The sequence below is a fragment of the Falco rusticolus genome, chromosome 12 (assembly GCF_015220075.1).
Source record: "Falco rusticolus isolate bFalRus1 chromosome 12, bFalRus1.pri, whole genome shotgun sequence".
NCBI lineage: Eukaryota > Metazoa > Chordata > Aves > Falconiformes > Falconidae > Falco > Falco rusticolus.
Window position 1 is genome coordinate 33,605,000 of NC_051198.1, and position 26,608 is coordinate 33,631,607.

A 26,608-nucleotide genomic window follows, 5' to 3' on the forward strand; every position below is an offset into this window, starting at 1 on the left:
TGAATCAAGTCTGAAGAGTGGAGTTTATCTAACCTTCCCACTCTGGAAAAAGTGCAAGTGGGACTTCTCTGTGTCCTTCTGGTCTGTGTTTTGTGCTCAGCCTTGTTCTGTAGCATTATGTGTTGTCACCCAGCATCTGCTGGAGCACCTGGAGTCAGGGAATGGGGAAGCTGGAGGGGTGAAGGGGTTTACTGCTGAACCCTGACTCCTTTGGTTTGTCTGTAGATGCTGAAAGACATTAAGAAGGAGAAAGCTTTGCTGCGCCGGAAATCTGAGCTTCCTCAGGATGTCTACACTATAAAAGCCCTGGAGGCCCACAAGAGAGCAGAAGAGTTTCTCACCTCAAGCCAGGAGGCTCTCTGACGGGCTCAGGAGCTGGGCCAGGAAGCTCTTGCCCCATCCCTTTCCCCCAGGGGTCACAGAAATGCACTCAGTTCTCATGTATAAATAAGGAATGAACATGGTGAGCTGTGCCTGTCCTCCACTCCATCTGCATCCCTCCAGGGTAGATCTGGTTTTATGTTATGACTTGTATCTCACCACTGCCATATTCTCCTGCTCTTCCTCCTTCCTCCTGCTTTTCCACCTTGGGTGTGCGTGCGTGAAGGGAGCCTGCCTGATCTGGGATTGTCTCAGCCCACGCAGAAGTCACTTCATTTCCAGCTGCTGCCCAGTTCTTACTCTGCCTGGGAGCCAGAGCCTTGCTGCCCTGCAACACAGGCTCTGCCTTGGCCAGGGACTACTGAGTGTGGCTCTGCATGCTGCTGCCAGCCCCAAGTGCCCCTCTCCACCATGCCTGCCCTGCTGCCTGTGCAGCCCAGCCCTGCAGTGGTCAGGGGTCAGGCTGAGCTCAAGGGCAGGAGCCTGCGGCAGTTTGGGGGGGCTCTGCTGCCTCTCTGCCCTGCCTTGGGGTGCAGCGCTGCAGCTGGAGGGTCTTGCATACAGCGGAGGAGATGTTCACTTCCACCTTTCTTTTGCTTCAAGCCCCTTGTTCTGTTCCCCTGTCAGTGGAGTGGGGGGTTAGTGCTTTGTCACCCCCAATAAAGCTGGGTGCAAGTACTACATACTATTGCAGCCTTCCCTTTAGAGCATCCTTAGAAGCTCTCTGGTGGGAAAGTGAATTCCTTCAGCTGTTTGTGTTGGTCCATGCTGACTCATCTCCATCCCAGTGTCTTGGGTTAATTGTGGGCCCAGAACTAACTTCCTGCTTTGTAGCAGGTGTCAGCTACTGACTTCTGCTTTCTTCCTCTACCTGCTCAATTAAAATACTCCTGTAGCTCGCCCTTTGTCGCTGTATCCCATCCTTAGCTCTGCAGTGGCCAGGGTTTCTAGGAAGCTTGTGCTGCTCAAGTAGTCTCTGCAAACTAGCGGAAGAAGCGATGGATACACATATTACGTAGCCAGGCTGCATTTCTGAGTGTTCAGTTGTCTCCTCTTTACTATCGATGGCTAGGTGCTACTGCTGAATCGCTTTGTGGGTGCTCTGAGCAAAGTTCGCCTTGCCCTGTTACTTTGGCACCTGCTGTGGCCTGAGGCCTTTGTTAGTTATCATATGGTGCATCAGGGACTTCTTGTGCTAATTAGCATTTAGAGCACACTTGCTGATAGCCCAGGGGGTTGCACAGCACTTGGGTGCTACTGTGATCCAGCTTTCTCCTCTACCTTTTGTGGTGCAGATTCAGTGCCAGGCCAAGGTACCACCTCGGGAAGGTTGGCTTGTAATAGAAAAGGGACTCTTCCTTGCTTCTTACCTGCTGCACTTGCTTTCTTGACATACAAGCTTAAGTGGGTTTGCAATAGTGCAGGGAGCTTATGGGGTCGGTGCTAGTCTGACACTGCTTTGCAGCATTGTGGGATGTTGCAGAAGGTCCTGGCATATCTGCTTGTCCTCACCCATAAACCATTCCCAGGTCAGAGGTTTGTCCTCTCCAATCTTACTGCTGGTGTGCAGCACATCTTTCCTCCAACCCACACCAGGCTGTTTTTCCCCCGTGTATCCTGTACCCCTGCCCTGTTTAGCTCTCTTTCTGTTCGGCCCTCGTTAGGCATGCCACCATCTCTTAGGAGCAGCTGGCAAGCATGAGTATGTGCGAGATCACAGCAGTCATGCAGGACCCCACCTCCCCTCTGCTTCATGCAATGGGCCAGTTCGTCAGGAGACTTTTGACACACCTCAGGGAGGTTATTGCTTATTTTGAACATTAGCCCAAGCTCATGGTCAGCTGCCAATCAATTACCTCATGCCTGGCACAGAATGTAGACATGCGCTGGGTAATGCTGGATGGTGCACAAAAGCGGCAGGCACCTCGGGGCGCAGCGGAGACAAGGACTGCCGAGTACCACCTACAACAGGGCTCGGGCTGGGGGGGATGTTTCTTCCCATTGCAGTATAAGCTTTCCAACTTGTCCGCTTAGCATTGCGTTGTAAGCCGCCACCTCATTTTTAGAGTGCTACAGCATGCATATGCCCTCAATTGAGCCTGCTTGCTGCTAGGCAGTGGCTGCCTTGCATTGCTGTGGGCTGCTCCGCCTGCAGAAGGAACAGAGACTCTGGTGCACACAGGCTGTCATTGCCGCACAGGTGGTCTGTCTGTGCTGGCAGTCCCTGAGCGTGGCTGGAGGAATGCTGCCAGGGTTGTGCCATGTGCAGGGGCAGGACCATAACGCATCACGACTACGTGCTGTACAGCTTCAATGTTCTCATGGCTTTGTGTGTCTTGTTCTGGGTCAGGGAACTTATGCTTAGTACCTTCACGTTGCCGTTACTTTGCTGCCTCTTCATTCCAGTGTCCTGGACATCTAAGAAGGGGACCATGTGAGGAAGGGGGGGGGGGGGGGGGGGGCGCACGCATTCACCCTCTCTGCCACACGTACCACTCGTATGCAGACCTGTGTCTGCCACGCTACAGCTGCCCCTTGCTCAACACTTGGTTTCTTGCATTAGTGCTGCTCATTTCTACCTATGCCTTTCCCCACATCAGCCAAATGGACAGAACTGGAGCTGCCTCTTCCACTTCAACTGGCTCCCTCCTTCCAAGGGAACAAGAAAAACTAACTACTGCATTCACCCCCTGGACACAAGTATTAAGCTGCTTACAGTTCATATGTACATATGGTGTACTTTATTTTCAGTAGAGCATTACATAGTATGAAAGTGTTGGATTTTGTACAGATGTCCCTGTATGTACAGAACTAAATAAAACCGACCTCTTGGAAAGACACATTGGACTCCGCCTCTGATATCCCAACACATGGCCCCTGGCCTGGGAGGATGGAGGGGTCCCAGCGTGGAGAGGGACTTCCCCAGCACTGACAGCACAGGACACATCCAGCGTTTGTCCCAAGGGAACCTGGGTGAAGCCACCCTCCGTCCACATGCACACCAGTACAGGAACCGGTTGGGTTCCTCGAAGGCAGAGGAAGCCAACGCAAGGATGTCACAGCGACTTACGTGCCAGCTAGGACCAGGAAAGGAGCGGGGAGGGAAGTTGAACCACGGCAGTGGGAGAAAACGGGAAGCCGATGCTGGCAAGTCCCGTCACTGCCCGGCTGCGGGCGCAGCGGAGGGGCTCGGGGCAGCGGCCCTGAACGTCAGCTGGGCCCTCACTGCCACTGGGGCCGGGGGCCGCCGAGGCTCTGCCGCGCCTGCAGCGTGTGCTGCACCACGGCCTTCCACTGCTCCTCCGAGATCTGGCTGGCCCAGGCGGGGATGCCACGGGTGGGGAGCTGCACGCCGGCCATCGTCCGCTTCACCAGCTCCACGTGCTCTGGGGACGGGCAAGGCGTGAGGCCGCGGCCGGGGGCGGCCGGGGGGCCCGCCCCGACCCGCTCTTACCTGCGTCCATGGGGATGGAGCTGCGGTTGCTGGGAGCCGCGCCGCCTTCCGCCGCAGCCGCCGCCTCCTCCTCCTCGCTGTCTACCGGCGGGTCGGGCAGATGCAGCCGCAGCATCTACGGGGAACGGCGGGCAGCGGGGACCGGGCCCGGCACCCCCTGCCGCCCGCAGGGCCCCGCCCCCGCCCCTCCCCGCCCCAGTGCCGGCCCCCCCGGTACCTGCAGCCGCTCCTGCAGCCCGGGGCCCGGCTCAGCGCAGCCCTCCGGCCCGAGGGGGGAGCCCGCCTCAGCGGGGCCCTGCTCCGGCTCCTGGCTTAGCGGCTGGTATAAGTACCCGCCGCCTTCCGCCGCTTCCTCCTCCTCCTCCTCCTCTTCTTCCTCCTCTTCCTCCTCCTCTTCCTCATCGCCGCTCCATCCCGCCGCGCCGTCGGGGGCCTCCGGCGGCCCCGGCTCCTCGGGACACACCCGCTCCGGCCCCATGCTCCGCACCACCGCCATCCACCGGGCGCGGCGCCGGGGAGCCCCGTCACCGCCGGGGAGCCCCGTCACCGCCCGGAAGCGCCGCCGCGCCGCGGGGCATTGTGGGTGTTGTAGTTCCGGGTCGCGGGGGGCCCTGCGCCGCCCCCGGCCTCCCCCGCCGCCGCCATATCGCGTTCGGCCGGCGGCAGCGCGGGAAGCTGGGCAGGCACCTCCTCCGAGGGGTCCTGGGCACGGCTGGGCCGTGCCGTGCCGCTCCGCCCTGGCGGGGCGGTGCTGTAATACAAGTCCCAGGAGCGGCGGGCGTGGCCGCTGGAGCGGGGCTGTCGGGCCGCCTTCCTGTCGTCAGGTACGGCCCCGGGGCTGAGGAGGGGGCACCCCGGGGCTGAGGAGGGGCCGGCGCGGCTAGAGCCACCCGTAACCCGTCCGTGAGGGCCGGCGCGGGGGCCCAGGCTGCCGCCTCTGCGGCGGCCGTTGGAGGCGTGGGGCGGCCCTGAGGGGCCGGGGGCGCGCAGCCCACCCGCCTCGTCCCGGGGGCTGCCCCGTGCCTCGCCCCGCCGCAGACGCCGTCTGGGGCGGCTTCAGCGCCTTGACACCTCCCGCGGCTCGGCCACGCTGCCAGCCCGCGGCGGGGGCTGCCCGCGGGTACCGGCGGCTGCGGGGCCGGCCCGGGGCCAGCGGCGGGTGCTGAGGAGGGCGGTGGCGCGGCTTGTGCGGAGCGAACAGCTGCCGGGGCTGCCCCGCTGCCGGGGGCCGAGGAGCGTGCCCAGGCTTAGGCGCCGCACATGGAGAGGGGGAGTCTGGGGGGCCAGGTGGGGAGAGGGGGGACCGCGGCTCGGTATGTGCGGGATGAAGCCGGGCTTTGGGCAAAAGTCAGCCAGCAGCGGGCAAGATATTGGGGCAGAAACCAGGAAGCAGCGCAGCTGTCCGCAGGGACGACACGGGGACGCGGTCGGTGCCTCCCGTGTCCAACGCGAGCTTCCGGAGCCGTCTGGGTTAAGCAGCTCAGGGGCTGTTCTAGCACCATCTCGTTTACAGCCGCTGGAATTGCCTTGCGAGTGTCCGAGCTGCTGAATGTGCAAGCTTGCAATTTCACACTGCCTTAGTCTAAATAGTCAAGGCATCAGATAAATGTCAAGCGTGAGTGAAGAAAGCGGCTTGTTCTCATGCTGTCTCTAACAGTAAGTTGGATGTGCTTGAAATAGAACTGCCTGTATTGGACTGCTGTGAGCTGGCTGGTCTATTTTAAGTGTTACTAAACCTTGTGGCTGGCATCTTTTGGGAGACGGGACTGAGGCAGCCACACGGTAGGATTCGCTCCCTGGAGCAGCTTTGCAGGAGCAGTAGCTGGCTCTGCTTGGGGTGCTGCTGTAAGCCTGGGGGTAACGGAGCGAGCCCTTGAAAATCCAGGCCGCTTTCTGCTGGGTTTTTCCCCCTTGCTGTGGGAATTGACTGCAGCAAAGCTAATGCGAGCAGCTTTCAGAAATGGCTCTAGGTTTCTTGCTGTGTGTGTAGAGAAATCAGGCAGCCCGGTGAACTCTCTTTGCGCAAAGAAATGGATCCAAGGATATATATTTTTGTTCTAAGATTATCATCTGCTGTACTTGGAGATGGTCAGTAGCTATCTATCTGAAATGAAATGTTTTCATAGGTAATTGTAGGGACTGAAAATAGAAAGTCTAAAGCAAATAGAACAAAAAGCTGAAAAATCTGACCAAAAGCCATGGTTACTTCCCCCCCCCCCCCCCCCCCGCCTTGTCTTTTCCCCTTACATCTATGACCCTTTGCTCAAGTCACCGCAACAGTTTTGGAAGGTATGCTAGTGAGAAACTATTGAATGATTTTTCTTCTGATCTCAGAAGGTTGTATGTTGTGCTGGTAGACTCTTGTTAGGTGTAAGCTGGGGCTGTTAGGTTGAAGGCTGTTTCAGGCATTCTGTGCATCTTCAGACATCAGCACAGCCAGCTATTTGGGAGTGCTGTCTATAGGTGCTGTCTTTGAAGAGCACAGAACTGACTTAAAACCTGGTTGTTCCCTTGCTTAGCAGTGAAATGGTCCGGGTGGATTGCTGCACTCCCTTTTCTGGATGTCAGCGCTGACGGAGAACAAGGGAGGTGTTGAAGGACGTTCATAGCTATTTCTCTGCTTGTGAGTTTCCGCTTGTGGTCAGGTGTCATGCCTGGCTGCAGTGACAGAGCCAGTCTGCGGTCACCCTATGGATGTTGTTGCACCACTTGCTCTGGAAGCACATACCTGGGTTTGTGGTGCTGTGCACAGTCGGTGGAGGGCTTCAGGAATTTCTGTGGGACCACAGTAGGTTGAGTACTTCTTAATTTTAGCCTCCCAGTGCTTAGTGGCACAGGAACAACTCATTGCTATGCTCATTTAGGTTCCGGCATCAGCAGCATCAGGTACTTCAACAGTAAGTAAAGTGTAACCTGATTTTTAGAAACATTCTTATTCCTAGCAATTAATGACAAGACCTACTAGGGTTTCAACCCAAATTTCTCCGCGTTCTTTGCGCTTGACTGTAACTCTGGATAGACTGTGCCAGACCAGAGAAATGGGGAGTTGTGAAGATGACATGATTGCTGCTTCTACAAGTGCAAAATGATATTGGAAGATCTGTTAGTTTTTGGAGAGGTGAAGGTGGGGAGCTGACACATGCACCAGTGAGAGCAAGTGCTTGAACAGAAGCACACGTGCCCTTCTGCAAAGGAGACCCCATGTGCATGCGTGCACGCACATGGTCAGGATGCTCAGCGCATTGCTTCTCCCAGCTGAGATTGGGGGAAGAGAGGCAGCCAGAGCTTCCTGATCTAAGGTGAGCAAGTGTATGCTGAACTAATAGAGCATGTGGGAGTGCAGTTTCTTTGGTTTTGTTTCATTTAGAAAACCTCTTCTTTTGCTGCATAAGAAAATTGTACTTGTTTTGATGGAGCTTTTTGGTCTCCCTATAAGTATATGGTCGCAGTTCTTGGGGGCATGATTCCAGCTGGACATGCTGAATCAGTCAAAGGAGATTCCTCAGACCTTCAACCAGCTTCTGCTGTGGGTGTGGATGAACTGCAGAGGCTGCTCTAAAAGAGGTGCAGCTCTGGGGAGGAGAGGGGTGGCTCAGCAGGATGCAGAAAAGGGACACATGCCTAGCTCAGGGTCTGCACAAAGCCCTGTAGAAGGCAGCCCTCCTCTTAACGCTGCTAGCTTTTGGCAGTAGCAATAGCTTCTGTGATATAAATGGTTCAGGCTTAATTTTTCTGTGGAGTGAAAGCCCTTCCTTTGATCTGTGATGAATGTTAGTGTTGGTAACTGTCCCTTTGGTTTGCGATGCAAAGTGAAAAGGCACCTGTTCTGCCTGAGCTGGCACGTGTACTGCCTCCTGCAGCCAGTGTCCTCCTGGTTCTCTGGTAAAATTTGCCTCAGTCTTGTCAATATTTCTGTTTTATAGCTTAAATGCCTGTTGCTGGTGTCCTAAATGAGAAATCACAGAATGTATTTTGCATAACTTAATATTGTACAGTTGGGGAAAATTGTCAGTAAACTGTTTCATATTGATTTTTACTGTTCCTCTCTCCCCCTAGCTGTGCCCTGTGTGGTCTTTGAAGAAAAAGGCACCCTGCCTAATGTCAGGTGTATTAATGCCTCCTATTAAGAAGTCCTCATAGGAATGTGGTTGGAAAGTGATGTATTTATGTCCTTGTATCATATAAACTATCATTAGAAATCAAAATCTGAAATGGAACTTGGCAATGTGCATAGTTGTTGGACAGAATTTTTTTTCTCAAAAGATGTGTTTAACTCCTATTTGCAGATAGAGCAGGGAGGGGAACTGCAGGAGGAGAATTGGCGCTGGGACAGACGACTAGTGTAATGAAACCATTCCAAAAAAGGCAGGAGAGGAGAGAGGCTGGAGCTGGATGCAGAAAGCATGGGGAGGAGTGGGGGATCCTCGGGGGACAGGGCTGTGCAGAGAGGAGAGGGGGGTGGACCTGTGTGGCCGAACTGGGGAGAGCAAATGTTTGGCAAAGGCGGGAAGATGTGACAGTTTCAGAGTAGGGTTGTGGCCAGTGGCAGAAGAGAAGATGGAGTCTGGCTGGATGTTTGTATTTCAGTGTGGAGAAGAGCACTCAGGTTTGGAAAACCCTTGCAGCTTGTTAAATCCCATGTTTTCCTTTAGCTTTTAATACGTGATCCTGTAAGGATCACTTCACACTTCTTACTGTTTTCTTTTCATAAAGCCAGTGTTTCTGCACGCCCTGAGTCTGACAAGTGGCAGCAACAGGCTGCGCTTGCTAAGTTTTGTGTTTGCTCTGAAGCATTATCCTTGTCCTGAGCCAAGGGGAAGCGCAGCCAACTTCAACCCTGCTGCTGCCGCCCCAGGCCTCAGTACAGCCCCCTGCCTCCTAGGGAGGCTGATCTCTGGAAAAACCTTTCCCAGTCCTGGTAGAAAATAAAATTGCGACATAGTTGCTAGAACATCAACATAGTTTCCTACATTTTAACCAGCCAGGCCTTGAGCTGCAGCCGCTCACTTGACCAGATTAACTTCTTAGGATGTGCAGCCTTCATTTCCTGTGTTCCTCTGACTAATCTTAATTACGAAACTGTTCAGACAGGGTAGCCAGCTCCTGCTGGAGTGAAAGGACCAGTGTCCTGCTCTGGCAGAGTGTGCTGCTTGGCACATGGCTCCAGTGAGCTCCAAAGGGTGAAGAAGAGTTTTCCAGCCTGTCTGGCAGAAAAGGTAAGCGTCTTGGTATGATTGCCTGCCTGCCGTGCTAGGCTGTGGTGCTCCTCTGCCCCAGGAGGAACCAAGTGGAGAACTTGGAAGTAAGATTCATCCTCTTAATCTTCCAGGTTCGGGCATAGTCTCAAGTGTGTTGAAAATATTGGCACTGGTGATGAAGTCCAGTTAAGTTCCTGGAGGAGTCTCTTACAGAATCACTTAACCAAGAGGTGGATTTGAGGAAAATATTGGTTAGATTTTTCAGTCATAACTCATGACTGAGGCAGGAAACAGATTTAGATATGTGAAACCTTCAAAACAGCCCGAAATAGCCACTTTGGTGATCTCCATGGAAACTCAGCTGTTCTGTAGCTTTGTGGAGGCCTTATACAAGAGCTGCTGCCTGGCTTAAAAAAAAAATAATAGTAATTTAAAAACCCAAACCCAAACCTGCTAGATCTGAATTTGGGATGGTCCCAGGCATACAGTGAAGTGTAGCCTGTAGCGGAAGGGGGGCTGTTCCTGGGTCCTTCTGGTGCAGCTCTGCTGGAGAAGAGCTTGATGTGGCTTTCTGGGTTGCTGACTGCAATGTAGGTTACGGTGACTGCTGCAGGAAGAAATGGCTTTGTGGGAGGGACTCCTTGGTCTGCATTCATCTCTTACATGTAAGACTGCAGGATGCTCTGTTTGAACTTTGCACATGCCCTGTGGTTGTAACTTTTGGGCACAGAGCATGCTCTGGATACCAGTCTCTATTTTGGGAACACCTTGAAAAAGAAATTGCTCAAATATTACTGAGGTTTAGGAGCTCTGGAACGAGGCAACTGGTTTCTGGATTCTTTAGAGCTGTCAACAGTATGCATAGCTGGAGCTGTAAGCCTGAGCTCTGCTCCATGCCAGGAACTCCCTGTTGGGAGCATCTCTGACGTTTTTCCCTGGGTGGGGATAAAATGAGAGTGTGCAGGTGGGCCAGATATGGTGGCCCTGTAGTGATCAGACTGCAGATGGGCTGTACGGGTGCCCAGTTGTGAGCGGTGGTTCTGCTTGGCTGAAGGGCCAGGGGAGGCAAATTGGAGCAGAGTAGCATGGCACTGTCCCTTCTTGCTGCTGTCCAGGTACTTCAGAAACTTTAAAAAGGAGGAAAGTTCTTCTTGTGAAAACTCACTACTTTAAAAAAAAAGACAGAGAAAATGTGTAGGAATTTTAGTCCTCCTTCTAAGGCATCCACAAATTTTTTTTGCATTCTGCAAGTGCTAAAACTGGGTATGGGGTGGGAGCATGCTGACTGCATCTTCCAAGAAGCTAGAACCAAGTGATAAAAAAAGATAATTTTCTTTAGGCTGATTGAAACACTGATGTCTCTTCTAACAGCTGTTTTTCAGCTAGGGGAAAACTGTTAAAGAATTGAACAGACCTGTTTTTTTGGAAGCACCTGGGCAGGACTGTGCTCCAGATCCTTAGACCCAAAGGAGAACTCTGCAACAAATCAGCTGCAGTGACTTCTCTAAGAGCTGATCTAAGCCATCTGCTTGAAGCATGAAGCATTATCAGTTTCTTGACTGAGATACGATGTTGCAGAATTTTTATAGTTATGCCTGGATTTGCTGGGGGAGATAAAGGCCCTTACTCTGATTGCTAGCAAAGACCTTTCTCCCCAGACTAGGGCGTTCCTTTTCTCTGATGTTTAATTAAGTTGGACCCTAGTGCTCAAATCTGTGAGTCCACATGCTAGTGTTGTAGTCCACCTCCGTATCAGGGAGTCAGTTGCTTTATGTGGGGACGGTTCTTTGGGGATTTTGTTAGGTGGTGAATTTTTAAAATATTTTCCTCTGCTGTTTCTCACAACTGATCAAAGAGCATGCTTTCTTCCCTCTGGCTCTGTTATTTTCACCTTCACAATTGGCTCTCGCTGTGTGTTTTCATTCATGCGGACAAATTGTTCTGGCATGTACATGATATGTACATGACCAGGGCATGGCTGGGTGCACTTGGCTGCCTTTGCCAAAGGTCCTTGGCTTGGGCTGCCTGTACACCCTGATTTTTTTTTTTTTGTATGCAAGGGCATCTCTACTTGCTCTTCAGAGCCTTGCTCAAGTTACAGTACCTGCCTTGTGTCCCCTTCCCAAGGGGAGATTAAAACTGTCTCCAGTTGGGAGCAGATGGGTGAGGGTACACCAATGTGACCTTCGTAGCTGGTGTTCAAGGAAGATAGGGAAGACCTGCAAGACTGATTTTATTATTTTAGCATTCTGTCTCTGTTACAGCCAGGTGACATCGTGGTGGCCCAGGAAGCATGCAGCTGTGGTGCTGGGGGCCCTGAAGACTGTTTGGCTTGCAGAGAGGAATGCTACGGTGGGCAGTGCACTTGGAAGGTGGGCCGCGGAGGGTGAACCACGCGGCCGTGGCCGTCGGGCACAAGGTCTATTCCTTTGGCGGATACTGTTCTGGAGAAGACTATGAGACTCTGCGGCAGATTGACGTCCATGTTTTTAATGCAGGTAGATTTGTCCTTGTGCATGAAGGAGTTGCTTGCCTGGCTCGGTTATTACTTTTCTTGCCCACTGCTGCTTAACATGTTCCACTCTGTAACATGCTGTCTGTTATCAGCATATATGGTAGCTTTTCCCCTTGTGCAGTCCTGTATTTTCAAGCCTCAGGGGCAGGGGAGGGGCTGTGGTTCAGCAGAATTTTAGAATAAGGACTCACTAGAAGTAACCATATAGCCAGTGGTTTCTTTTGTCTTTGTTCTCTGTGAACAGTAACTCAGCTAGGTGCAAAGAAGTGTTTAGCTGGTTCAGGTCCCCCATCCAGTTGGCAGCATGACCATGCTCAGCTGCCCCTCTTGTGGAATGGGAAGGGTGGGAGCCAGTGTGCTTGTTTAAGGCTCCAGGTTTAGACTGTTGAGCTGTGTCCCTGGGGGGGCAGCTGACAACCACTGCCAGCATGATGGAGTCAACAGGGGCATATGGCTAGGATAGGGGCCTTCCCATTTTGGCAGCAGCTATCGTGCAGGCTCACAATGTGGCTTAGAACAGCATCCAGAGCTGGAGCTGTTTGCATAGGGTAGCCAGTATCCATCATGAGGCAGAGTTGGAGCAGTGACTGCGCTGTGAAAGGCTGTATTTTTTGATGCAGTGCTCTCTTTGAACTGAAGAGGTTACTGAACTGGTCCATGAAGTATTTCTCTGTAATTAAGCAAGTATTTGAAAAACTGCACAGATGCTTGGATGGGATGAACAGAGACAAGAGCAGAGAACCAATGACCACTTTCGCAGACAGGACAGCATGCTGAATGCTCTCCTAACATGCATGTGGCGTGTAGGTAAAACTAGTTTGTCTGCAAGACACAGTGAATTCACTTCTCTAAATTTGACTCTGGAGAAGACTGACTTGTGCAGTAGTGGATATAGCCATTGGCTACACAGGGCTGCCAAGAAGACCCGCTCACAGTGCAGGGGGGAGTGTAGCTCAGGATCTTGTGAACAAAAACATCTCTATCCAAAGAGATTGGGCTCTTACATTCAAGACAGTTGAATGTCATGGCTTGTAAAATGCGCTGGTAGAATATTGCTCTTATGCTGGAAGCATACTTACCATGCCCAAAGGAATGCTCTTGCATTGTCTTTCCTTTTTACCACTCCCAAATATTAAAGTGTCACGGTGCTGCAGCTGCCACGTGGGAGGTGACGCTGGCTTCTCAAGCCCTTGCTCAGTTAGCATTGCTGGGTTCCAGTGCTAAAGCCAAGATGCTGGATTTTGAATGATCTCTTTCAGTCTTCTAAAGAGGAAGACTGTGGTTGAAGTAGGAAACATCCCATCCAGCTTGACTTTAGCATTGGCCGTGCTTCCTCAGTGCCCTTCCTGCCTCTGGGGTAGGTGCTCACCTTTTAAGATGCCTGACCCTTTCCCTATGTTAGTATTTCAGGAGAACTGCAGACTGTTTTCTTCTATATTTTTGTGTTACCTCCACACTGAAACCAAAACTGAAGGCTGTATGTGTGGTAGAGGGAGGGTGGGTGTCAGGGTGCTGTTATGTAGTGGCCACGTAACACTTGCTGTGACTTTTGCACTGTCATTAAACCCTGTAATACCTGTTGACTGCTCTGGCTACTGTTGAACCGTGACACACAGGCTGCCAGGAAGGAGAACCTGTAATCACGGGGAGCTCCTACTAGTAACACAAAGCTTGCAGGGAGAACTTGGGTATGGGGGGGGGGGGGTGGTGCTAAAGGAGACAGACAGCTGTCTCATCTAAAGCTTAAAAAACAAACCAAACCCTATTCCTACAAAGCTGCTGCACTGCTTTACTTAAACTGCACTACTGCAAGTCCAAATGATGCCTTCAGGTGTGCTCCCTTGCACGTTGCTGCAGTGAACTTCTGTGCTGCCTATTCTTCCAGCTTTGAGTCTCTTCAAAAATGTTACTAGCCTGAAGTAGTGTCTGCATTCATTATCACCTCTGCACTTTCTCCTTTCCCTTTTTTGTGTGTGTGTGTGTGTGTGCACTGTACCTTCACTCACAGTCTACGATGAGCCAGAGTGGAAACCTCTTCAGTGTAATTGATGCAGAATAGAACCTGTTTCTGTCCAGAGTCCTCTGGTCCTCTAGTGCTTCCTCTAGTTTTGCCTGTGACAGGGGCTTGGGGAAAACTGTGCTTCCATATTCCTTAACTACCTGCTACTCAGGGTCAGACACAGCTTTGTCTTGCTTACTAGACTGCTTCTGCACCCTGTCATAGCAGGGAAAAGCACCGTGCAGAATGGGTTGTGACCTGTCAGCATGTGTAGTGGGTTTAGCACTTGACTTGATTTGTGCTTTCAGTGTCTCTGCGCTGGATCAAACTGCCTCCAGTGTGGACAAACAGCCGAGACCATGTGAGAGAAGTGCCCTACATGAGGTATGGGCACTCAGCAGTGCTCATAGACGACACTGTCTACATATGGGGCGGTCGCAACGACACTGAGGGAGCCTGCAATGTGCTCTATGCCTTTGATGTCAGTAAGTTCCAGCCTCTCGCTCTTCCTTGTCACAATTGCCCTTGATGAGACCTTCTCTCTGCCCCATTGCACTGCTCCCCAACTTGTTTTCCTGTTCCTCTGTCTCTCTACAAGATGACAGTCTGGAGGAAATGGTGCAAATGGGGAATCGGTGTTGCTGGCTGCTTCAGCATGTTCAGAAAGGCAGCAGCGTGGCCAGTGTGTCTGAACACTTGACTCTCTGTAAAAACCTTTGAACAGAGATTACTGAGCTTGACTCATAGTCAAACTGGGTTTAATTTTTCTGTCAGCTTTGTGTGCTCTCTCTGCTAGCAACTATGACTGAAGCATTCATTCTGTGTATGTTTTATTCCTTAACTGTGGCTGAACGGTTGCAGAGAGAAGGGGCTAGAACTCTCGAGGACTGTGGCTCCTTTCCAGGGTGGTCCGTCCTTCTGAAAGCATGAGGGACAGTGAGGAATAAAACACAGATGTTAGGGACAGGATGGCAAAATAAGGGGAGGCATGAGCCAAGTTAGACAAACCTGAAAGATAAACTCCTTGAGCCTTTTGGTTGGCTTCTCCGTAGTGCTGCTGGAACACCTGGGGAGAATGGGCACCATCAGGAACTGGATGGACATGGGTGTTAGGAAAGGAAGGGAATACATCTGGATTCTGAAGGCATGTCCATCTAAATACTGACCAGTAACTGACTTGCTGAACTTGGAAGGAAACTGCTTGCTCTGGTGCTTCGTTGTGGGTTCCCTTCCTCGCCAGGAAAGTCTCACAGCTTGGAGCTGCTCTCTGGGCACAGGGTTTCCCCCTTCTCCTGACAGATGCAGCTGGGAAGCTACCAGTAAACCTCTGCCTACGCAGAGGCCTTGTAATGGCAGCTGTCTGCTCTCCCTGCCAACTCCAGTGCTTTAGCATTAAGTGAAAATTAATGGAAAGGCCAGACTTCAGTCCTGGTCTGAACCCTCTGCAGCTGTCTGTACGTGCTGTGCCTGTCCCCTGCCAATCCTGGAAAGTGAGGCTGGCAGCCACAGTCCCATCTGGTGTAAGTTCCACTGTGGGAGTCATATCGGGCTGGATGAAGTCCTGGCTGAGTGCAGTTTTCTCCCCTGGTGTGCAGAGCTTATCACAAGTTGAGGTCTTTTCCACCTCTAATTTGATGTGTGGCGCTTGGGTGAGCTCTTGCTGCTACCATGTGACTGGGCTTGGAAGCAGCCCCATGAAGGAAAGGAACTTGATAGCCACTGCAGCTTTCTCACTAGAGGCTGCGCAGGGATTCTGTTGACCTTGCAAGACCCTTTGTGTGATCCCAGCTGGAGCCTAGGTGGGTATCTGTGCCTGCAGGCCAAGTTCAGAGAAGTTATCCTTGTGAAGAATGTTGCTTTGGCTCCGATGTTACCACAGCCTGAAATAAGCACTGCTTTTGGCAGCTCGCAGCAGTTAGGGAGGGTGGGAGGAATGTCTCCTGCTGCCCTGAGGCTTATCTGTGCCTCTCCAGGCTCTTGGGACAGGTGCCTGTTAGTGCTTGGCAGTGAGCTGCTGACTTGGCTCCATGTTGCCCTGGCATGGAGAGGAGTTCTGGCTGGATTTAAAGTCCTCCCCTAAATCAAGCCAAGCCCTGGAGTGTGCAGGCTAAGGGGCTGAATCTGGCTCGTGTGGGCTTACAGGGAGCAGTGTGAAGGGGGCCATGAAGGAAGAAGAGTGAGGAAAGCTCCCCTTGAAGAGGGGACGAGAATGTAACAAGAGGAGCAGATAAGACAGGGAGAGCTGCACTGCAGAGATGGGGATGTGCATAGTGGCTCTGTTGACACAGTGAGCTTATGGTTAAGTGAATTCTGCTGGGATTTGAGAGTTGTCTTTCCTCAGTCAGTTAGTCAGCATCTCCACGGTGTGAGGTCAGTTGAGCCACTTGGCATCACTGCTCCATTGTAATTGAAACTGTAAATGCAGAGTTGATAAGTGACTCACAAGTAGGCTTTGCAAGAGATTAAATAAAAATAACATTGCTCAAGCAGTGGTGTGCTACTCACACTTAAAATGTGAGCTGTTTGTCAGGTTGGGCAGAGTCTGTGGCCATGGCTAGGAGCTGAGACCTCTGTCATTGCCCCTCTGGAGGCTCAGGCAGATGGCCTCACCTGAAGAAGCTTGCAGCCTCTCTGGAGAAGCAGGTGCTGTGTGTAAAAGAGAGAAGGATTTCTGTCTTAGAAATGAAGAACAGTAGTAAAGAGCTATTCCATCCCCACATCTGCTGTATTTTCTTAGTGTTGCCTTCTGTTTTGTTTCAGACACACACAAGTGGTTCACGCCGAAAGTGTCTGGAATGGTCCCAGGAGCAAGAGATGGGCACTCAGCCTGTGTCCTGGCAAAGAGCATGTTTATCTTTGGAGGCTATGAACAGCTGGTGAGTAGTCTGTAACTGTTCTTTGGAGATCCCTTGGGAAAGAGGGTGTTCCTACCCAGGACACTGGTATAGGCAGGATACAGGGTCATATTGGTATCCATAGTTGCTTTCATTTTATAACTCTGCAAAGTTATGGCATTAATTACCCAGGTTATGCTAATTGTTTTGTGGAGATGATGGTTGGGAAAGTACGCCTAAACAGAAGGTGGATTACTATTTTTTTTCTTTCCCAAAACATATAAATTTGTGGAGGTAAAAATAGAAATATTTTTATATATACTTTTTTTCCTGGGTCATTTCTCTGCCAAATTTAGAGAGATAAATAAATATTTTTTTAAATAAATGTATATTGATCTACATTTATTTTCATTTGTCTGAGAAATGAGCCAGAAAAATCACCTTCCAACATCTGCAGTGTGGCTGTGTGGTTTTTTCATAACCTGATGCATGTTCCCTGTATTCTGTGCCTGCTCTCACATCTTGCTGATCCCCTCCAGCAACTACTTGCTTGCCCTCCTATTAAGAATGTCTTCAGCCAAAGGTCATCCTGCACTAGCTGTCAGTGTGCCTACTGCTCCTTTGAGCAAATCCTTATGCTCTGATCTTAAGAAGTGGGTAAATACCATTTCAGCCAGTCACCAGACTCCAGAAAAACTGTGCAAAGTCACATCTGTTTATTTGGAATGAAGCTAAGGCTTTGTTACGGAAGTCTCTGGTTATTCCCTCTCTTCTGAGGACAAGAGTATGCCAAATCCATGATCGTGATTATGGCTGCAGGGCAGTTCAAATGTGGCTTGTTTTTAACTAAGACCAAACAAGCCTGTAGCTGTCTTGCTGCCGTCTCCCCAGCCTGGAGGAGCAGGAATCTGTGCTGTTCCTGTGAATGCAGGCTTTTCCAGGCAGCTAGCTGCAGATGAGTTTTGTGGGATCCTCAGAACCCAGAGTGTATTTGCTGCTGGAAGCTTAGCTTCCTGGAAGTAATTTTAGCTTCTGCCTCTCATCAGGTGGCCTTAGCAAGGACAGTCTGTCTCGTTAGTGCCCCTTTCTTCTGTCACTGCATGGAGTAGAAGCAGGTTTCTGCTGTGAATGTACATACTGTGTGCAGGACAGCCTTGAGGGGAGGAGCTGAGCACCAACCAAATGGGAAAGCTGCAGGCAGAGACAAGACACCTTTGAGGAGAAATGGATTTTGCCTCCCTCTTGTAAAGTGATAAGTGCGCTGCCTACCCTGACGTTTTGGAGCAAGCACCGTGTCTCTTGGGAATTGCTGACTCAAAGGAGAGTAGGTCTGTAGGACAGCGTCCTTTCTGGGGTTGGATGTGACCAGGCTTCTCAGTCCCTTTGTGACCAGACTGCCCTGCTGTCTTCCAGGCTGACTGCTTTTCAAACGATATCCATAAATTGGACACCACAAACATGATGTGGACCTTAATCTCTGCCAAGGTCAGTGTTTGCTTTTCCCTCTGGTTTGTGGAGAAAGTCTCGTATCTGCTATTCTCTGCTGCCTACACTTGTCTCACAGCTCCTGTCTGGTGTGGCTGAGATCTGCAGGAGGGGAAGCTCTCCAGGAGAAAACAGCCACCCCAGCTTCCCCATCAAGATGTGTCGTCTCCCTGGGTAACCTGCATTCTTTCTCCTGTTTGGTTTTACTCTGTCCCTGCAGGGTACACCAGCTCGCTGGAGAGACTTCCACTCCGCTACCATCATTGGAACAAAGATGTACGTATTTGGTGGCAGAGCTGATCGTTTTGGGCCATTTCACTCCAACAATGAGATCTACTGTAACCGCATTAAAGTGTTTGATACAGAAACAAACTCCTGGCTGGACTCCCCTCCAACTCCAGTGCTCCCTGAAGGCCGGCGGAGCCATTCGGCATGTAAGTGTGGGTCTGCTGAGAGAGGAGGACAGTGGAAGGAAAACCCTGGCTGCCTCAGAAGGGGTGTCTGCTCTGCTTGGTGGACATGTGTGTTAGCAAGGGGTATTGCAGAGCCTGGCTTCTGTGGAAAGCCACTGCCCGCTGCAAAGCCTTGCATGTAACCCTGCACATGAAGGTGATATAAGCAAAGGTGGATAACCAGCACAGCTTTGCTTTGTGTTTGATGTTGGGACAGGGACCTGGGCTCTGCCTCGGGTGGCACACTGATGTCTATGCTTACTCCCCACAGTCAGCTACAATGGGGAGCTGTATGTATTTGGTGGCTACAACGCACGCCTGAACAGACACTTCCACGACCTCTGGAAATTCAATCCAGGTATTTATGCTTTTAACTTTTTGCAGTGCTAGTGCTCAAGGCTCTCAAGTGTGTGAGTGCTCAGGTGAGCATGTTCTCCAAGGACTAGGAGCCTGCTTGGGGGTAAATGGCTCTTCTGATAGCATTGACAGGAACTTGCTGCTGTGCTTGGGGATCGCTGTTCCTCCTCAGACTGTCTCCAAATCTCAGTTAGAAGGTGGAAAAGCAAGTACTGCTGAAAGACACAGCTAATCAAATGGGCAGTTGGCAAAACTTTGTCTTGTTCTTAAATATGCAAAAGTGTTGGCAGCAAAGAAGATGTGGGAAAGCAACGGGATTAGGGGAGCCAGAGAGTTTAGCTGGGGAAACCATTCAACTTGAGCTGTAGGATCACCATACCACACTCTCTTGGCACCAGATCAAACTGTGCAGCAGAAGAGATGGTTGTTCAGCAGGTACCCTGAATATCAGTCAACTGTGAGCTGGTTTGGTGTCCTCAGGCACTTTTTGCTGTCCATTAGACTGATTTTGTTTGCTAATTGCTTTGCATAGTAAAGTTACCTGAGAGCAGCTGACTTGCTCCCCCAGCTGATCTGTGAGCTAGTGTGAGAGGTCCCGAAGCTTTCAGTGCTGTGCATTAGCGATTAATCACCCCCCAGCACCTCAGCCACAGAGAGCAGCAAGGACAAAGGCTGCTGCGGTCTTCTCCACCTGGTTCCATTCCGCACGCTCCCACAACCAGGCTGTCCCAGCAGTCTCCACTCTGCAAAGGTGCTCTGCATTCACAGTGGCTGCCAGCAGATGGAGGTGGCTCCCAGCTCTCCTTCCACGTCTGGACCGCGGCAGGGTGCTGGGGGGAGGAGGCTGCATGCTGCTGGAGCTCGGCCCTTTGCAGCTCCCTATCATGTCCAGCTTGCTGCCAGGGCATCCCAAGGTGCTGACGCTCAAGCTTTGCAAGCGAAAGGCCTCGATATGCAACTCCCGTCTCAGCAGGCAGAGCTCCAGGGCTGTGCCTAGTATCTAAGTGACACTTCAGTAACAACCTCATAGAAGGGTCGACAGGGAGGGTGGGTTCTGGCTTTAAATCTATAACCTGCTTATATCTGGGTCTTGTCCGGGCTCCTGTGACAAGCTGGTGCACTCTTTCCCACCCTTTAGTTTCTCTTTCTTGGAGGAAGATCGAGCCCAAGGGGAAAGGCCCATGTCCTCGACGCCGGCAGTGCTGCTGCAGAGTGGGGGACAAAATCATTCTCTTTGGAGGCACCAGGTGAGTTGCATGGTGTGGCTCTGTGAGAGGGTTTGCCATTCCCTTCAGCACAGTGTCCCTCCACTCTCTGCCCCTTGCTGTAGTCAGATGCACTTCAGAGGTTCATGGCAACTGTCTGCCTACCTTACAAGTGTAAGAAATCATGTGGATCAGGGCTCCTCTAGGAAGAGGCCAAGGGAGGGTTTGAGGATATCATGTAAGCTCATAAAGTGCCTGTTGACAAGCCCTCTTGTGCAAGAGGAGGCAGAAATGTAACAGGAGGGGTTGGGCAGTAGTCGAGCTTTCTGTGAAAGAGGTAGTGGGAAGTGGGGAGGAGATCCTGCCTTCAGAAGGACAAGTATCCCAGTCTGCTGTGCTATAGCAGACCTTGGGCTGAGTTATCCTCCCCTGCATGCTGCCCTGCTTCTCCCACCGGAGTTTTTCTTTTGTGGGGAAGTGTGGTGTCTGTCAAGCTGCAGTGGGATGTCAGCTCAGCTGGGAACTGTTTGAGGAGCCCATACACACAACAAGGCAATGTTCTCTTCTGTGCCAGTGTTCCTTAGCAAAGTTTCCATTCACAAAAGGGACCTGGTGTTAAGGATTTAGCTGTCAAACACTGGAGGTGATACTGTCAGGGTGTAAGGTGGCTGGATGTGGCCAAGAGCCTTAACAGCTGCTGAAAGAAAGGAAGTGGCCCATCACCAGGGCATGCTCTGTGCTGTCTGGAATGACAAATCGCAGCTCTGGAGCACAGGCCTATTTGCCATCTACCTTGCAGAGACACCTGAAGTACTTTCAGCCCTCCACATGGTTTGGAAAGCTTTGGGGTTTTCTCTGGGACGCTGGGAGTGGCTTTTTGGGAATACTTCTGAAGACAGATTGGGGCAGAGGACAAGGCAGGGCAGGTTCTGCTGATGGACTCACTGTACCAGTGTGTGATGAAATGAAGGGCCTTCAAGCCCCAGGATTGGGGGGGTGTGTGTGCTTAGCTGTAGGAGCCTGTGTGAGGGAGTGCTTAGTGCAGGGGAGGTAGGCAGAGGTGCTGAGTTTCTCCAGTCTTCTCAACGGTACTGGCTGCTGTTCTGGATGGTAGAAGACTCTGAAGGGCATGATGGCACTTCCGGATTCTCTCAGATGCTGCGGTGTGGATTTGTGTTAGAGCAGCAGCTGAACTCTGATGTTAAACCTAGGTGCTCCTAGGAAATGCCAGCAGACCACAACAAATACTGACACCAGCTTTTTGGAGTTTGATCTTCCTCTGCCGGGCAATGCCTTGTCTTCTGCACAGAACAACTTCAGTATTCAGCTTGTTCCTTAATCCAGGCTCAACCCCAGTGTAGGCCAGTTCATGGGCACCAGTGTGGGATAGGAAGAGCTGCTGGCAGCCAGGAATGCAGCCTGCTTGGACTGCCAGGAGGGTCTTGCAGGCTGGGGAAGGGGGAGATGGGGGTGAGGACTGGGTTTGCTTCCTGTAACAGTTATCAGGTGTATTCTGGAGCTGCCTGGCGAGATAAGAAATTTTCCAGGAAGTCGTTGTAATGGAGAACTCCCTGTGGTCTGCCTCCTGACCTGTGCTCCCCTGCCCAGGAAGGGGGAGGAGGTGCTCACAAGGCGGGGATCCGGCAGGGCTGCTTGGAGGATGAGCTGGCCGGCTCAGCTTTCCAGGCAGCATCAACTGGGGACAGGCAGGCAAAACTCCTTTGTGTCCTGCCTTCCCTGACAGGATTCATATACATTGTAGACTGTTTACTGCTGCAGGGTGCCTGCTCCTATGGCATCCAAATTCTTGTTTATTTTGTAGTCCTGCCCAGAGCCTGGTCTTTTTGCCTCAGCTGTGGTCTCTCACTGTGACCAGGAGCAATCCTGTCACTTGTGTCCCATTTAAGTGACCAGGAAGTCCTGCAGCCCTAAGCTCACTGTTCCTGTTAGCTGTGTCACAGCTGGGGCCCTGGTCTGGTCTCCCCAGCATGCAGAGACCACCCACAAGGGAGAACGAGGGGGAGAGGGAATGCTATAAAACAGAGTTTAGCTGAACAGATGCTAATACAGGTTTGGCTCGAGGCTGTGTCTTCCCTGACAACACACAGGAACGCCTGGCTCTGGTGAGGGAGTGGGGCGCTCTCTGGGCCCTTGGTGCAGGGCCCAAGGCCCTTTGCCAATGTGCCCATTTGCTGCGTGGCTGGAACAAGCAGTTTTGCTGGTCTCTCACTGGCAAAGGGGTGCCCTACAGCCCACTGTCTGGGAGCTGCAGCTCTCCTGGTCTTGAACTCCAGGCTTTCCCTAAGTGCTTGCAGTTTGGCGATTAAAACCACAGACGCTGTGCCTGCTGGCTTTCCTTTGAAAGATAAGGGATGGTCTGGGGTTTCCTGTGACATGGATGTAAGATTAGATTGTGGCATGGTAAATGCACAGGGTGGAATTAAAGGGGCTCTTGCCTGTATCCAGGCAGATGGGACCCATCAGCAATAGCATTTCTCTGTCAGCAGTGAGCTGTGCCCTGCGGTTTGTGCTGGGGTTATGGGAACCGGGGGGTGGGGGGCAGGTACTGTCTCATGTTGCGTGAGATGTGAAGCTTAGCGGGTCATAGGTGGGGAAGCAAGTGACACTGGGGTGAGAAGTCACTGCATAAGGTCTCAGCTAAGCAGTGAGGACATGCTAAATTGCCTTGTCACAAACCGAAGTGGGACTTAAAACACCTTTTCTTTCTTTCGAATTCTTCAAATGACCGTTAGCCATGGGAGTGCTTTCCCCCTGTCCAGGCACTAGCATCCCAGCACAGGCTGGTCTGTCTGTGCTGGGGGATGCAGTGACCACTCCCTCAGGTGCTTTGCCTGTTCCATCAAGACTGCAGAGGAAGGAAACCATAGGTGAGGCTGCCTGTTCCCTAGACACATCTGAAGTCGTAGCTCTTAACTAGCATTTCAGGACCGACATCAGATGGGAGTATCGGCAAAATGAGATTAGTTTAAAACAACTGCTGCACTGATCTGTGCCTGACACATGCTCAGTTACAGTCTTCTGAGATGCCATCCCCAGATGGCAACAGAACCTAAAACTAGTCCAGCTTCTGGCCTAGGCAGATGCAAGCTAGTAAAATAGGGTGTTTTCCTGGCTGCATGTTGCTAACCTGTGGGCTTTTGCTGGAAAGATTGTGCTAATGCAGGAGGTACATATGGCTATTGTGGACAAAGAGGAAAAGAGCTGCCATTAAGCCAGGTGAAGACCTCAGCATCTCCTCCAGGTGCTTATTCTCTGCTGCTGCTTTTGCTGCTCTGTATAAAAAGCTGAACTTCTGCAAAGCACTTTCCATATTTCCTCAAAGAAAGCAGCTTGGCTTATCATAGTCTGGTCCACCGCAGTGCTGGGGTGGTGTGATGTGGTGTGTGCTGCCTCTGTCCCTGGCATCATCAGTGTTCCAAGAGCTTGCAGACGGAAGTATCTAGCTCACGTGTTTCCATGACATGACTCATGAGTAACATATGGCTTGTGGCAGTCTACAGATATTTCATGCAGCCCTGGGAAGCTAGAGCTGGGGTGGGCAGGGAGAGCGCAGAAGTGTTGCCTGTTAGCATATGGCTTCTTTTGTTGCTTCTCCAGGTTGCAGAAAACTTGGCCACTAGCTACTTGCTGAGTCTGCCACCATCTCTGGAGGTGGGTCATGGTTCCCATGATCTGTGGCCCTGCAGCACAACTAGAAAGCCTTGCAAAAAGTCCTCTTGGGTCTCCAGCTTATCTCACCTGCCTCACTGGGGACACCAGCACAGCTTTTTGGACTTTGTACTGTGCCATTGTGTGATGTCTGATTCTTCCTAGATCACTTGCCTGTCCCATGTCATGTTCTTCCAAATCCTCTTACTTCCCATTGCATGCCTCCCCTTGGCCATGAGGTGAAGCTGGCCTGAGGTCTATAAAAAGACATGGTGTGGGCTGTGGCCTGCTGCCCCAGGCGGTGTTTTGGGCCAGGTAGGGATGGGCTGAGCCCTGCCTGCCCAGGCAGTTTGATCTGTGTGTGTTTCCTAACGTGTTACTAGGGCAGCCTTCCATGATGCGGCATTGCTGTGAAGCTGGTTAGTCCCAACAGTGCGGGTTTCTCTGGGTGATGCCTGCCTGCTGTGGAGCAGCCCATGGGGCCTGTTGTACACACAAGAGCAGGACAGATGCTTGTGCAAACACACCTGCCTGACTTCAGGAGCTGCTGTAACAGCCCTTCTGCAGCCTGCTCAGTCATCCTCTGCCTTGTCCCAGGGCTCAGCTTTGCCTCTCTGAATGTAGCTCTTTGGAGGGTTGGATCCACTGAAATTGCTTCAGGGCTCTGCATGCTCAGCAAGCCTCGGCTGTGGAGGCAGCTATTTGCCAGCACCATCCTCGTGTCCTGAGGGTGGGTGCCACGGCTCTGGGGGAGGTTGCAGGGTTGCCCAGTTGTTGGAGAGCCATTTGGGAGGTACCTGGGGAGGGAGGAGTATGAAACCAGACAGAGGTTGGTCAGTGTACAAGTGGGTAAAAGGGATGTTCCCAGCAGAGTGTACCCTGTGTTTGGCAGTGCAGCAATGTAAGAGAGACAGGTGATGTGGCAGGGAGGCTTGCAGTTGGAGCCACTGTGGTTGGGCATGAGGAGGCAGCAGCCTCCCCCATTCCGTGCCGTGGCTTGTGGAGGAGATGGTGTGTGGTTCTGCCCACTGGCTCTGTGTGGCTCTGCCTGCTCTGCAAGGAGCTGGGACAGTGATGACTTTGGGTTCTTCTGGGGGAAGCAGAGGGATCAGAGGGCCCCTGCATGGGGCAGGCAGGCCAGAAACAATCTTGGACTTGCTCAGCCCTTGGGGAGCCCAAGGGACTGCAACTGGTGCACAGCATTTTGGCACCAACTGACACACTTTGTTGGCTTCTGCAGCCCGTCTCCAGAGGAAGGAATGGGTGATGAATTCGACCTGATGGATCACTCCGATCTCTACATCCTCGACTTCAGTACGTGAGCACTCCCTGCCCAGCTTGTGCCTCTCACCACAAGGTGCCCTGTGAGCAGGCCATGCTATGAAGCACCATATCATGTCCTGCACGGCTCCAGGTGCCAGCCTCTCAGAGCCTGGCAGCTGCCTCTGACTGGTGTATGTGGCTTAAGGCAGACCAGCCAGACATACAGCTGTGCTTGCAGGCCTGAGCTGGGCTTATGGCTCTTCATGCACTCCTTCACACGTACTTCTTGTGGGAGCACAGAAAACTGCTCCAGCCTCGTCCCACAGAGGGATGGTCAGGCTGCTCTGCCCTGTTTCCTGTGGCACTGATTGCATGATGCCTGGATCCCCCTCTCAGTGTCCAGATGAGGACTGCTGTGGCTAATTGCCCTCTTTCCACAGGCCCCAGTCTAAAGACACTGTGTAAGCTAGCGGTGATTCAGTACAGCCTGGACCAGTCCTGCCTTCCCCATGACATCAGGTACTGCGTGCCTTGCTGGGAGGTCACCCCATGGGTGCTCCCTGTCCTTGGGGTGTTCCAGCTCTGGCTGAGGGCTGCCTGGGGCCCCCCTCAGCCCTGTGTGGCTTTGGGGCAGGCTGGGCTGGAGACCACAGCCGCAGCAGATGCGCGGTGGAGCTGCTCCAGCCCTGGGCACTGTGTGTGTGCTTTCTCTCAGTCTATCCCGTTGGTGTGTTACAGATGGGAGCTCTCGGCCATGACAACAAACAGCACCATCAGCCGCCCCATTGTCTCCTCCCAGGGCTGACACCGGTTCATCCCTCTGCCACCCTGCCCTCGCCCCTCCACACACCGACGTCTTGCTCCACTGCCTGCATGAGTTTTTAGCCCTTTCAAGCAAGGAACATGTGAGCTCGGTTTGTCTCGCCCTAGCTAGGCCTCCCTCTGCCCTTGTCATGCTTTGGGCAGCATGAGCGTGCAGGCAGAGCTGGCCACTGGGCAAGAAATTGGCTTGCCCCAGCAGCACAACTGTGAGCCCTGCTCCTTGCTGATGGCTCCAGCATCTCCTGCTTTCCTTCCCCTTGTCTGTGGAGCTGCAGCTGTGCTGGACTAATCCCTGGACTCTCCAAGGGCCTGAATCAACTCCTACCACCAGCCATGGCCCTGGGGTTGGCCTCAGGCTGTGAACTGTTCCCACGTGGCCTCAAGGGAGCAGGGACCTCGCCTGCACCCACCAGCGCTGAGCAGCTTCCTGGCACCGAATGGCAGGTCCCAGCCCCAAGCTGAGCCAGATGTGGGGGCCTGGGCCCAGCTGGACTCTCTGCCCAGCTCCCGTTGTAAACAGCAATTGGGGGGAGTTTTATAAATGGTGAGGCGGATGTGATTTGTGCTGCTGTGTGTGTCCTAGCAGGTGAACTTGGAGGAGAGAAAGATGGGAGGGGAGAGACTGAACCACAGTGCTCTTCCCCCACAGCAGCAGGCCACCAGTGGCTTGTGGCAGCTGTGGGCTGTGGCTGGTGTGAGCCACAGCCCTGACTGGGGTGGGAGAAGGGGAGCTGGGCCCCTCTGTGCCTTGCTGTGCCTGCCTCCTGCCCAGGGCTGTGCTGCCCTGCGAGAGGCTGGGGAGGAAGGTGGTGCATGTGTCCGGGGCTATGCTGCCTTGAGAAGGTGAGTGCCCCACAGCTCCGGGCCCCAGGGAGGGAGGCAGAGGGGATGTCTGGGGCAGCCTTCCCAGGCAGCACAGAGGGCTGTGCCCAAGCCCCTTCCTATGGAGGTGAGGAGTATGATGTGAAAAGGAC

At 52.4% G+C, this 26,608-nt stretch overlaps 3 protein-coding genes across 11 annotated transcripts in view; 2 read left to right on the forward strand and 1 right to left on the reverse strand.

Annotated features, from left to right (window-relative positions):
• The window catches only part of PPP2R5D (protein phosphatase 2 regulatory subunit B'delta), a 30,916-nt gene extending 27,695 nt beyond the window's left edge, over window positions 1–3,221 (forward strand). For all 4 annotated transcript variants that reach the window (XR_005107029.1, XM_037405802.1, XM_037405804.1 and 1 more), the window contains one exon: window positions 226–3,221. Coding sequence is in view for 3 of the 4 variants with exons in the window: in XM_037405802.1 (XP_037261699.1) it covers window positions 226–363 (138 nt within the window). In the remaining variant the exon portion in view is untranslated. The remainder of the gene's footprint in view (window positions 1–225) is intronic.
• Window positions 3,104–4,557, reverse strand: MEA1 (male-enhanced antigen 1). Its single transcript, XM_037405814.1, has 3 exons — window positions 4,053–4,557; window positions 3,836–3,950; window positions 3,104–3,767 (listed from the first exon to the last, which is right to left on the reverse strand). Exons 1-3 carry the CDS (start codon window positions 4,329–4,331, stop codon window positions 3,604–3,606), a joined length of 558 nt encoding a protein of 185 aa, XP_037261711.1. The 5' UTR covers window positions 4,332–4,557; the 3' UTR covers window positions 3,104–3,603.
• On the forward strand, window positions 4,541–26,193 carry KLHDC3 (kelch domain containing 3). Of its 6 annotated transcripts, XM_037405808.1 has the most exons (12): window positions 8,925–9,051; window positions 9,165–9,263; window positions 11,298–11,531; window positions 13,856–14,032; window positions 16,308–16,423; window positions 17,795–17,866; window positions 18,087–18,300; window positions 18,590–18,676; window positions 19,814–19,922; window positions 24,790–24,863; window positions 25,253–25,331; window positions 25,551–26,193. In XM_037405808.1, the coding sequence occupies exons 3-12, from the start codon at window positions 11,378–11,380 to the stop codon at window positions 25,615–25,617; spliced, it is 1,149 nt and encodes a 382-aa protein (XP_037261705.1). In that variant the 5' UTR covers window positions 8,925–9,051; window positions 9,165–9,263; window positions 11,298–11,377; the 3' UTR covers window positions 25,618–26,193. The 6 variants fall into 6 exon arrangements, with proteins under 6 accessions (XP_037261704.1, XP_037261709.1, XP_037261708.1 ...); XM_037405807.1 differs by lacking the exons at window positions 8,925–9,051; window positions 9,165–9,263 and adding an exon at window positions 4,541–4,659; XM_037405811.1 differs by lacking the exons at window positions 8,925–9,051; window positions 9,165–9,263 and adding an exon at window positions 5,100–5,122.
• The last annotated feature ends 415 nt before the right edge of the window (window positions 26,194–26,608 follow it).